The 11738-nt window shown below is 35.2% G+C and overlaps 1 protein-coding gene across 3 annotated transcripts; it reads left to right on the plus strand.

Moving 5' to 3' along the window:
* Positions 1-1879: 1879 nt before the first annotated feature.
* On the plus strand, positions 1880-10158 carry acbd4 (acyl-CoA binding domain containing 4). 3 transcript variants are annotated; one of them, XM_065242625.1, is made up of 11 exons: positions 1880-2083; positions 2316-2465; positions 2716-2836; positions 3993-4077; positions 4206-4326; positions 4400-4522; positions 6448-6536; positions 6672-6873; positions 8355-8563; positions 9207-9254; positions 9396-10158. In XM_065242625.1, exons 2-11 carry the CDS (start codon positions 2378-2380, stop codon positions 9519-9521), a joined length of 1212 nt encoding a protein of 403 aa, XP_065098697.1. In that variant the 5' UTR covers positions 1880-2083; positions 2316-2377; the 3' UTR covers positions 9522-10158. The 3 variants fall into 3 exon arrangements, with proteins under 3 accessions (XP_065098697.1, XP_065098699.1, XP_065098700.1); XM_065242627.1 differs by lacking the exon at positions 2316-2465; XM_065242628.1 differs by lacking the exons at positions 2316-2465; positions 2716-2836.
* The last annotated feature ends 1580 nt before the right edge of the window (positions 10159-11738 follow it).

Raw genomic sequence — 11738 nt, forward strand, 5'->3', positions numbered from 1 at the left:
TTGCATACATGAGCAAAGACAGAAAACGTTAATGTAATATTAAGAAATTGTCTTGATTAGTAATAATTTAATTTAAACAGGCATGCGTAAAGTTCTATTGTGTGACCTTTTTCTTTTTCTACCATTGTGTTTTTTGTTGTAACAGTAATTGGTTGAGTGATCAAAATTGAATGATGATATCCTTAAAATGCTTACTAATGAATGAAGCAACAGTTAGGTAGATACAAAAATCATATTCTATGAAACTGGGCAACTCTGATGCCAGAAAACCAATATGCCATGCGGTAACACCAGTGACACAATGTAACAGTGACGCAAAGTGAAACCAATGACAAAAGGAAAGCAATATTGTGTGTTTACAATATTAAAACAGTAATGAAATGCTAACAAGTCTTTATTAATATATTTTTTGAGGCTTTTATTAAACCTCATGTTGATTGTCGGTGTTGGTGTTATTGATTGTCACTGGTGTTATCGTCATGTCACTGTGTTACCAGGAGCAACAGTAACACCAGTGACGATAACACCAGTGAAAAATCTGCAGACACAATGGCATATCTAAGATTGTGGCCACAGTAGCTCAGACCACACTTCTTAAAATGTAAATAAATCACTTAATTATGCAATTTGAAAAATTATATTAATAAAATTTACTTTCCCCTTACTATAAACTGTGGAACACCAGTGACACATCTTAAGTCCTCGCATGAAATTATCAAATTATTTATCAAATTGCTAAAAGATGAGGAGAGAGTGCACACTCACCTTGTGCTTTTCAAAACAGCCATGCCTACAATGAATGTTTGAGCCAGGAAGAAGTTGGCAAGGATGTTGATTTTTTTCAAAGTGATGGTTTTTATAAATTGTAACACCAGTGACATGAAATTGAGAGACAAGTATTCCCTGTAAATTATTTATAATATTTAGTTGATATTTTAGTTTTATAAGTAGTCCACTAAATAACAGTACTACTTCCCTTTGTATTATGACATTTAAAGGGGTTGAATAATATATTTTTTCACTCAAAATATATCACTAAACCACGACTCCTGACCCGAGCGACAAGCCAATATCATGGTACTGACCGTGTTCTACAATATACATAAAAAATTGTTTGCAATAAAGCTGTCTTACATATGTTTTTGTAACAATAAAACACTTCAATTAAAACAAAAAACATATATTTTGTGTCATTATCTGACAATTTAAAGTGTTTTTCCTGGTGGTTGGGGCTGGGACAGGAAAGCCACCATTTTCATAGAATGATCCTGTGTTAAATGTTCATTTATCTTTGAGTGAATAAATAACAACAGATACTAACCAGATTCTAACATTTTCAAAAGAACAGGGTTTACAGAATAAAATGCAGAATAGACAGATAATAAATAAATAAAAATGAGATATAGCTTTATATATATATATATATATATATATATATATATATATATATATATATATATATATATATATATATATATATATATATATATATATATATATATATATAATATATATAATACAGTAACAAAATGTATCAGAAGCAAAAAAGAGACTTGTTCCTTTTTCTTCCTAAAGGACACCCACTGAATAAAGGTTTAACACCAACTAAATAAGCATTACTTTAAGGGTAATATGACGTCAAATGTTAACATTAGGCTTGTTCAACATCATGCAGCCTCGCCAGAACTGACAGGTGAATTACGTCAAAGTACCGCGAGAGTACTCGAAATTACACTTCTCTATATTATGCTCGAATCGCTCTCGCGGCACCTTGACGTCATTAGTCTGTTTGTTATTGCGGCGCCACATGAAGTCAAACGAGCCTATGCTACTCGTTTTGGGGCAGAGCTCTTTGACCAATATCGCCACGACTACTACATCACGTGACAGATCCAGGAAGTGAACTTCAGAAATTCCAAGCGGCGAAAGATCCCGTTTGGCAAACAGTTTTTAAACTCGTTTTACAAAGACAGCTTACTCTGCTTTTAATACATTATGTTTTCTGTGTAATCGCTCGTGATTTTGTTTGAATTACAGTCATATGGTAGTGATCGGGTGTTGTGCAAAAGGGGACTCGGTACAGGTGAGTTGGAAATCCCAAACAGTGCTTGACCTCCTGGCTAATAACCTGAAATCAGATAAGCCAGCCACCTGTGCGACGTTTTTTTTTTATAATACATTACAAAACATGAATTTTAAATCGTATAAGTGTTAAACTTAGAGCACAGTTTTGTTCCCAAGCTTGCACAGTACAGAACATTGTATAGAAAGTAAGTTAGAATGACACGTTTGTCACCAGTCAATATAATTTACAGGTTGTTCAGTTAATGGACTTTCGGCCGCAGGAGTGTGGAAACCATAATAAAGACCATATGATATGCCAACTCTTACAATGTCAGAGACCGAGGAGTGTCGAAGACGCTTTCAGGCGGCTGTCGACGTCATTCATAGCCTACCCAAAAATGGTAGCTTTGCTCACAATCAACAAAAATGACATAATTATTGAATGACATCAACACTCATTTAAATGACAATGATCTGTCAAAAATTTCAAATATTGTCATTGCAATCATCTGATTTTTGTAAAAGTTCAAATATAATACATTTGAATAAATAAATTGATCACTCCATACTGATTTGCATTATTTGCATATACATTTTAAAATTACAGCAACACGTGAGACCTATTTTAAATGTTTAACTGTGCTTGCACAGGTTCCTACAGACCCTCTTATGAAGTAATGCTTCGGTTTTATGGCCTATACAAACAGGCAGTCTGTGGTCCATGTACTGTGTCACGCCCCGGCTTCTGGGACCCTGTGGGACGTTACAAATGGTTGGGGTTTTTCATTCTGTTTGCACAACATAATAGATGCATAATGTGTATAATTATGGTACATTGACACACATAAAAATACTTTAGTATACTTAAGTACATTTTGTTTGCATACTATAGTTTGCATTCTGTAGTAGGCTATCGAGCTTAGTGTGTGGATACATTATACTTTAAGATACTTAAATATTTAACATGGTAAGAGGTTCAAAAACACTATAGGATCTAGGAAGTATTATCTAGCTTGCTTGCTAGTTTACAATAATGAATACAGATGCATGCTACAGTATTTTTATATGGGATCCTCTGGGTAACTTTCAGAGACAAAAAAAGTGTCATTCTACCAAGTGCTCCAATTGTCTGCAGAACACATTTTTAGATATTTTTGATGAAAACAGGAAAGCTTTTGCCTGTACCATTGACTTCAGTTAGTTTCATAATTCTTTTCCCAGAAAAGAATGAAAGACGTCGGCACAAAGGTTGCATCTTCCATCAGTTGTTCCTTAATAATATTATGAGGCAACAAGAACACTTTTTGCACAAAGAAAACAAATGATTTTATTCAGCAATTTTTTGTTCTGCTTCAAAGCGTGTTCACTTCCAGACTAGGGCGCATGCTGCTGACGTCACCAATGTTTTTCCCCCTTTAAAAAAAAACATTATGCAAACATTGTAAACAATAATCAAACAGCCTGTATAAATGCTCAAAATACTTGCCAGCGTATTCTGTGTCTGTCAGCAGCATGCACCATAGTGTAGTCGGGAACGTGCTATGAACAACCAAGGAGAACAAAAATTGTTGAATAAATTTGTTTTGTTTTCTTTGGGCACAAAAGTGTTCTCGTAATATTATGCAATAATATTATTATTGAACGACTGATAGAACATGGACCTTTTTGGCGACGTCTTTCATTCTTTTCTGGGGAAAGTATTGTGAAAGTAACAGAATGGGACAATGGGACAGACAAAAGCCTTGTGGTTTTCATCAAAAATATCTAAAAATATGTTCTGAAGACAATCAAAGCACTTGGTGGTTTAAAACGACAAAGGGGTAAGTGATTTATGTGACAAAATTATATTTTTGGTGTGAATTATCCCTTTAAACTTTTAAAATTGTGATGTGGCTACTACAGAAATTTATGATATGTTTTTGTGTCAGGGATGCTTGGAATCAGTTAGGAGATATGAACCAAGAAACTGCCATGGGCGCTTATGTGGATGAAATGAAGAAAGTCGCACAAGAGGTACTGTACAGAGAAGAAATCACTGCAAAATCTTCACCCAGTCATTTTGCACTTGGAAATCATTGTTTGTGTTCGCAGAGAAGTCAAATTAATTTGTTAATGTTTTACTATTTGGCTGTAACTTACAGGTAATAGATACCATGCAGATAAATGAGAAGACTGCATCCTTTTTTCACTATTTTGAACCTCTTTATCATGTTATTCATGATATGCCCAGGCCTCCAGAAGCACTTCTAACTATAACATCAGGTGCGTTGAGGTATTTGATGTATGTGTGTTTGTAAGCAATAAATTATGTAGTAAAATTATGTTTTTGTTACAGGCAAGGAACCAATTGATGGTTTGGCTGAACTTGAAGTGAAAGACCCAACAGAAGAACTGGATCTTCAACAGCAGGACTTCACAGACGCAGTCCCTGATAGTGATCCTCAATTGAAGAACACAGGTAGTAGGATTATCTATACCAGGGGTCTCCAACACGTCAGCTTGTGTCTTAACTGCAGGTAGCTTACTATTTAACTCTTTCTCCGCCATGAAGTTATCTCTCGTCAACGCTTCCCCACCAAAGATGAGTTTTTAGGGAAATCCATGGCTGTCTCAATTGGTTTCCTAGCTCCAGAGGTCTTGAATCAGTATATCATGTACATAGGTCCGGGCAATGTTAAGGACTCTAGCTCACTTCACATTGGGACACTGTTCACTTATTTTTCTGAGACGTGACTGCTTAAGCGCGTGGTGATAATTTACAGCTGTTATTCATCAACAACCAGCAAGCCATCTCTCTGACTTAATTTTAAACACGTGTTGTTAAAGTATATTATGAAAAACACTTTTATTATTCTCTTACACGTCCATGCGTAAATTTAGAGGAATATTACATTTAAATATTAAGTAGATTGTGGTCACTTCATGTCTGCTGATTTGTGTTAATATTCAAACTAAAACAAATGTTTGTCTTTATAAAACTTCTGTCGCATTTCATGAAGTTTATTTAGGTTTTATTTGCTTTAGAAAAGGTCACATGATTTCCGCTAAGGAACGTATGGACCATCAATGCTCACTGGTTTTTCGTTGCATTGTGTGAATTTTTAGGGAACAAACATTCCAGTGCGCTGGAAGGATTTTGCGAATGAGACAGCCCTTAAAATGGCTGACTCCCTGATCAGCGCCCTGACCACTGAACAAGGGAGCTGATTGAGATACAGCCCATATTTTCACTATTTTGCAGTAGGTGGTGCTATTATCTTATGAAACAGTCCAACATTTATGATACCAAAAGCAGTAAATACTCTGTGTATGTTTGGATCATCATTCTGAATCTGATCTTAAACAAAAAAAAATCAAAATGTGATATTTATTAAGAAACCTACCCATATCTGAGGGGCGATCAAAAAGAACAAATAAAGATAACATGAAACGGTTTATTGTTGTTTTAAAGGGTCTGTTCTTTCATTTGATGTATCATATGTTTATATTTAAAGGAAACACCACCGTTTTTCAATATTTTACTATGTTCTTACCTCAACTTAGACAAATTAATACATTCCTATCTTTATTCAATGTGTGCACCTAATCTTTGTACAGTGTGTCGTGAATGTGTTAGCATTTAGTCTAGCCCCATTCATTCCTATGGCTCCAAACAAGGATGAATTAAGAAGCTACCAAACACTTCCATGTTTTCCCTATTTAAAGAGTAGTTACACGAGTAAGTATGGTGACATAAAATAAAACTTTTATTTGGAGCCATAGGAATGAATGGGGCTTGGCTCAATGCCAAAGCATTTAAGAAGCACTGTACAAAGATTAAAAGTGCACACATTGAAAAAGATAGGTATGTATTAATTAATCTAAGTTGAAGTAAGAACATAGTAAAATATTGAAAAACAGTGGTGTTTTCCTTTAAAGAAACATTTTCGGGTAGGCATTAAAATCTTGTGACAATTATAAAAACAATTCTGGCATGGCATAGTATCCTTTTGAAAAAAAAAAATGCTGGCGGGGAAAGAGTTAATCAAATCACAGGTGTTTAACCCCCCCTAATCGCATTTATTTTATTTGACATATCTGCCTTCATGTTATTTTTATTTATTTATAAACAAGCAGATAACATCCAACAATAGATAAAAAACTAATAGACGTGTACCACATCAAAGATTTTATCAAGCTCATAATCACTTCTGCGGTTATAATGAGGCGGTATTAACTTTGCATCAGGATGAGTAAAGATAACGCCTAGTCAACGAAAAGAAAACATCAATTTCATGAGGAATGGGAGAGTGAGTTTTTCTTTACAAATGTATGTGAAAGATGTGTTAGTTGTGGCAATATTGCACTGCATCTCCTCCCTTTAATCACTATATATGTATACAGATCTTGTTCTATCTGAGGGTCAGGGACCAACAAGTGATTCAGAGAGTGAAGTCTTCTGTGATTCACTGGAACAGCTGGACGCTTTTAAGGTATAAACTTTAACTGATTTACTGACCAAAAGTGCGGTTTTATTTTGATTCTCATTAATAGTCTCTGCTTCAATGTTTGGTACAATAATATTAACCTCCAATGTTTGGTACCTTTTGATTTCTGTGTTTTAACAGCTTTCACCAATGTCCGATAGTCTTCAAAATGGACATGCATATACTTCTGAAGACCAAGAGCATCTCCACACCCCTGTCCTTCAGGTCACTCAGATGGGTGCTGGACATGGCGGTGAAGGGGCAGACGATAGGCATGGTCCACCCGTGAGGAGAAGGAACACAGGAAGAGAGGGGATGCAGCAAGGCTGGAGGGAACCCTCAGGTATGTACTTTTAACTGTTCAATAGTGTCATGAGTTTGATTCCCTGGAAATGCGTGTGTTAATAAAATAAGCTTAAATGCTACATAAAAATGTACAACCAATTTGAAATATTAACCGTATTTGTCTTTGCAGCTTACAATGTCCACCATAGGCTATAAAATCTTCAAAATCACCATTGTGACTATGTGCGCACTTAGTAATGGAGCATGAAGGATTAATCATCACAAGATTGCATTTCTGATGCCAGCTCACACTGTCCTAATAAACAGCAACATTTCAAACATATTGGACATATGGGGTTTGTTCACCCCATATTGACAATTTCATCATAAATTATTTACCCCAGTGTCGTTTTAGACCGCCAAGTCCTTTTGATTTTCTTCATTTTTAAATATTTTTGATAAAAACTGAGAGGCTTGTGACTGCAGTTTGATTTTTACAATGCTTTTCCCAGAAAAGAATGATAGTTTATTATTAAAAAATATATACTCTAAGAAAGAATGTGTTAATTTTAACACATTGTTTCATGTTATTCTATTTTACACACTATGTGTCATTTCGTGTTGATTTTGAGTTCAAATAAATAAAAGGGACAACACAAGATGTGTTAAAACAACACAAAGTGTGTTGTTCCAAAAACAACACCGAGATGTGTTAAGTGGACACAAGATTGTGTTAAAATAAATTAAAATAAGCCATAATAATAATATGTTAAAATTAATTTTTTAGAGTATAATATTATTTAATATAAAATATTATTATTAAACTTCTGATGGAAAATTGACCTTTTTGGGGAAGTCTTTCATTCTTGTTTGGGAAAAGAATTGTGAAATTCAAACAGCAGTTTATGAGACAGTCACAAGCCTCTTGGTTTTCCTAAAAAATATCTAAAAATGCCTTCTGAAGACAATCAAACGACTTTGTGGTTTTGAACATCACAGGGGTGAGTGATTTATGATGAAATTGTAATTTTGGGGTGAACTAACCCTTTAAAGTTGTCTCTTGGGTTTGGAGTTTTGGAACACCTAACAGTGATTACTATGTCACATTTTTATTTTTAGTAGACACTTTTATCCAAAGTTCCCTATGATGAAAATGATGCAAGAAGCAATATTTCATTTAAGGGTGAACACAATAAAAGTAGCGTGGCTTGTAAAATGACAAGTGTGTTAGTTATGTGCTTTCAGAATTGACCTTGGAAGTGGTTGAAGTGTTATGGTACCATTAGGCATCACTTATTCAAGTGAACAAAAATTTATTTCATCTTGGTTGATGTCAGTGATGATAAATACTCAATAAATGATGAGAAACATTTTCTGAAACAAGTATCACTCAAAGTACCTTTATCATCAAATTTTTCGGATCAGATAGACCATGAAGATTGTCCCACATTCAAACATGAAGTCTGTACTCTGTATTTTTTTCAGTATTTGTTTATCGTTTTATGTATACTGTATGTTCCCATTTGTGTTTTGTTTCAGGTTATATGGCTCGCCGCCATGGTAGATGGGCAGAGCGGCCAGGCTCAGGGTTTGGTTTAGGGGGTGGAGAAGATCCCGAGGGTGGGCCTGACAGGTTACAGGACATCCAGGTGCAGCAGCAGATCATTCTAGCATTACGACAGCTCAGAGAGGACATGCAAAGCGTTATGGAACGACTAGAAGTGGTTGAGGGTCTTGCCACTGCAAATGTAAGAATCAAAAACTGAAAAATATTAAGTGCACCTGATTTTTCTCACAGAATGGTAAAGAACAGGTATAGAAATATTTCTTATTAATTAAAGAATTTAGGAAATTGCTCAGGTGGCATTTTTTTATGAAAGGGATAGTTCACCCAAAATCACATTTCTGTCATGATTACTTACTCTCATGTGGTAACAAACCTGTATACATTTCTTAGTTCTGATGAACACAAGGGAAGATATTTTGAGGAATGTTTGTATCCAAACTAAACAGAGGCCCTATTTACTTTCATAGTACGAAAAAAGAATACTTTGGAATTGAATGGTGCTCGTGATTGGTTTAGTTACAAACATTCCTCAAAATATCTTCCTTTTTGTTCATCAGAACAAAGACATTTATTCAGGTTTGTAACAAAATGAGGGCTAGTAAATGATGACAGAATTTTCATTTTTGTGTGAACTATCCCTTTAAACCAAACTACAGTCAGTTGTCCATTAACTAATTAGGAATATAGGAAGTTCATAAAAAGCAAGGTTGTACTTTGAATACTACTAGATACATTTTGTTGTTGTTTTGATCTTTGATTTTGTATATTTCCACCACCAGTATTGTTTATAAATAAAAAACATCCATAATTTCCCCTTTTTTAAGGCTCAGAACTCACAATGGAGATCCCACTTACAACTGTCAGTGTCAGAGGTAAAACATGTGACATTTAATAATGAGCTTTAAAAAGAAAATAAACCAACACTTTGTTATAAAGTGTATAATGACTGGGTAGTAGTGACAGTGACTTTGATCAATGTTTGATCAGTATTTCAACATTTCTTTCCTCTGCAGGAGAAAGGGTGGCCATTTGACATCTCTGGACGCACATTGCTGCTTTTGTTGGTCTGGCCTTTTGTGACTCAGGCCTTGGTGTTCCTCTTAAGACGGAGGAAGAGAAAGCTTCACGTGTGCATATGAATTCATTTTAATGAGTGAAAAAAGAAACATTCAGGCTAAAGAATGATGAATAATATATTGAGACCTGGCTTTCAGTATTTTTAAGTATAGGGACTGATAGTTAGCCTCAGTTGAAATTGATCTTACCATTTAACCCCATATGAACAAGATGAGTGCAATTCTCAGTAATGTGCTGGTTTAATAGTGTAATTTAATGTTAATAATGTGTTATTATGTTCTGTGTAATTTTGGTTATATGTAGCGCCTTGCAGAGGCACTCAATGACTTGTCAATAATGTATGATATCTGTTCGCTTACATTTTCAAAAGTAATGTTTATTAGTATCTCTGCTGAAGGATGAAATTGACTGTGCGGATGCAATCTGCACCACAACAAAGGACAACAGAAATGCTGAACCTTCTTAAGTTTCAGGATGTTGAGCTGAGTATAATATTAGTGTAGTATATATGCAATCAAAAAGCCTTAAAAATACAGAGGCCTTCACATGAGAAATATATTAGATGTACACTTAGTTTGCAGTAGCTGTCCTTCTGAAATGAGAAAAAGAGAACCAGCAATAGGATTTTATGATTATATACACTAGATGTATTGTTTTATGAGAAGAGAATACAAATAAATGCACAACCATTACATTGTACATGCAATGTTAAACTCATTTACTTCATGGTCAACAGATTTAATGTGAGATTAGTAAACGGTTACCCACATACAGTTGGACTTGGTGTTTGCTGGGTTGTGTAATGTTGTATTGCAGCAACTTGAAATGAGTACTAAAATATTTTAGTAATATTTAGAAAAGTAAAATCAAACTAAATATGTTCATTAAGTTATGGCTTTTAATAAAATGGATACAAAGGTGTTTTTGCTATCACTTGGGTCAAACCCAGGTACAGGCCATTGTGTACAGTAAAATTAAAGCAAGTATCTAGATTTTTCCGATACATTCTCTGCATGTTTTCGTCCAGAAGACATCGTGATTTGTCATCAGTTTATTATGGCCTTTCAAAATATGTGCTTTGTTAAAACCAATTGCCTCCCCTAGTTAATTATTTTACTCCGTTTACATTAAAAACTTAAATCTCTAATTAGAAGCTTAATATGTGAACGCTATCAAACAGGCCTAGTGTTTTTATTTGCGTTAGCTCTTGTTTAACATATGTGATGCAGCTAACGTTAGCTAACTTCCCTAGCACGACTTTGTGTGTTAGAAAAATATACGTTAACAATCAAAGCTAACGCGTTTCGTTTATATTATAGAAACATGTTTGCTTCTTATTTTAACACGAAGCCAATAACGTGTACTTGTAAATATAATCACTTTAAAATAACACTGCTAACCAGTATACTTTGCCAGCTAGCTAGTCAATAAATCCGTCTTAGTTTACACATTTGCCGATTCGTGTATTGTACTTTATTTGAAATGCGTGTTAATTTGATTTTTAGAGTTACGATGCATGGCCTTAGTTATAAACAGTTTGCTCGCTAGCTTATTCATGGTAAGTTAGTCTAAGCTCAATGCAAAGCTAGCTAGCTAGCAAACAAACAAGAGAGATCAATTTAAAAAATAACACGTTGAGAGATCAATTCAAAAAACAACAAAACCACGTTTGATATTTATGTTGAGATGCGACATTTCACTTCAACAAGGGCATACTACTCAAACTATTAGAAATTGTAAAGTCGTCGTCGCCGTAGGAACAATCGTTTCTATTCACTTTGAACTGTGAGTATATGGCTGTGTTGAAAGAAGAAGAACTACTTTATGCGTGAGGAGTGATCAATCCTGCAATGGGCGCAGGGTGTCCTCTGTATTGTTAAAGTAGAGATGCAAAACAACAAACCGCAATATTTCACAACAACGGCATGTGATTTGTAGACGCAGCGCTTCGCTAACGCGTTTGGCGGTGCCGTTTCTTTGTAAATCGGTGAACGATTGATGCGTTTGAAAACACGGCGGATGTTTGTACCCGCGTTGGGCGCGCTTGGTAGCGTCCACTGGAGTGGCCGGGACAGCTTTCTTTTTGATCGACAGCGGTAACCACTTACCAGAGAGCTTCTACGAGCCAGCGAGCGCACCAAAAACTTTTCAACCAATGATAATTTCGAGTAGGCGTATCGCAGTCGAGACTGAAAACAAGCGTTGAATTGTGGGTAATGTAGGTTTTACGGTAGAGCTGCCGTGGCGTATCAATAGCGATCGGGACTACAAATCCCACA

Source organism: Paramisgurnus dabryanus, chromosome 1, assembly GCF_030506205.2.
Source record: "Paramisgurnus dabryanus chromosome 1, PD_genome_1.1, whole genome shotgun sequence".
In the NCBI taxonomy this organism is placed as follows: Eukaryota; Metazoa; Chordata; class Actinopteri; order Cypriniformes; family Cobitidae; genus Paramisgurnus; species Paramisgurnus dabryanus.

What these genes read in the sequence shown, in the direction of transcription:
- acbd4 (XM_065242625.1), top strand. Translation starts at nt 2,378, where the DNA reads ATGCCAACTCTTACAATGTCAGAGACCGAGGAGTGTCGAAGACGCTTT. An exon ending in TGAAGAAAGTCGCACAAGAG is followed by an intron (nt 4,078 to 4,205) that starts GTACTGTACAGA and finishes TGTAACTTACAG; the next exon opens with GTAATAGATACCATGCAGAT. An exon ending in TCCTCAATTGAAGAACACAG is followed by an intron (nt 4,523 to 6,447) that starts GTAGTAGGATTA and finishes ATATGTATACAG; the next exon opens with ATCTTGTTCTATCTGAGGGT.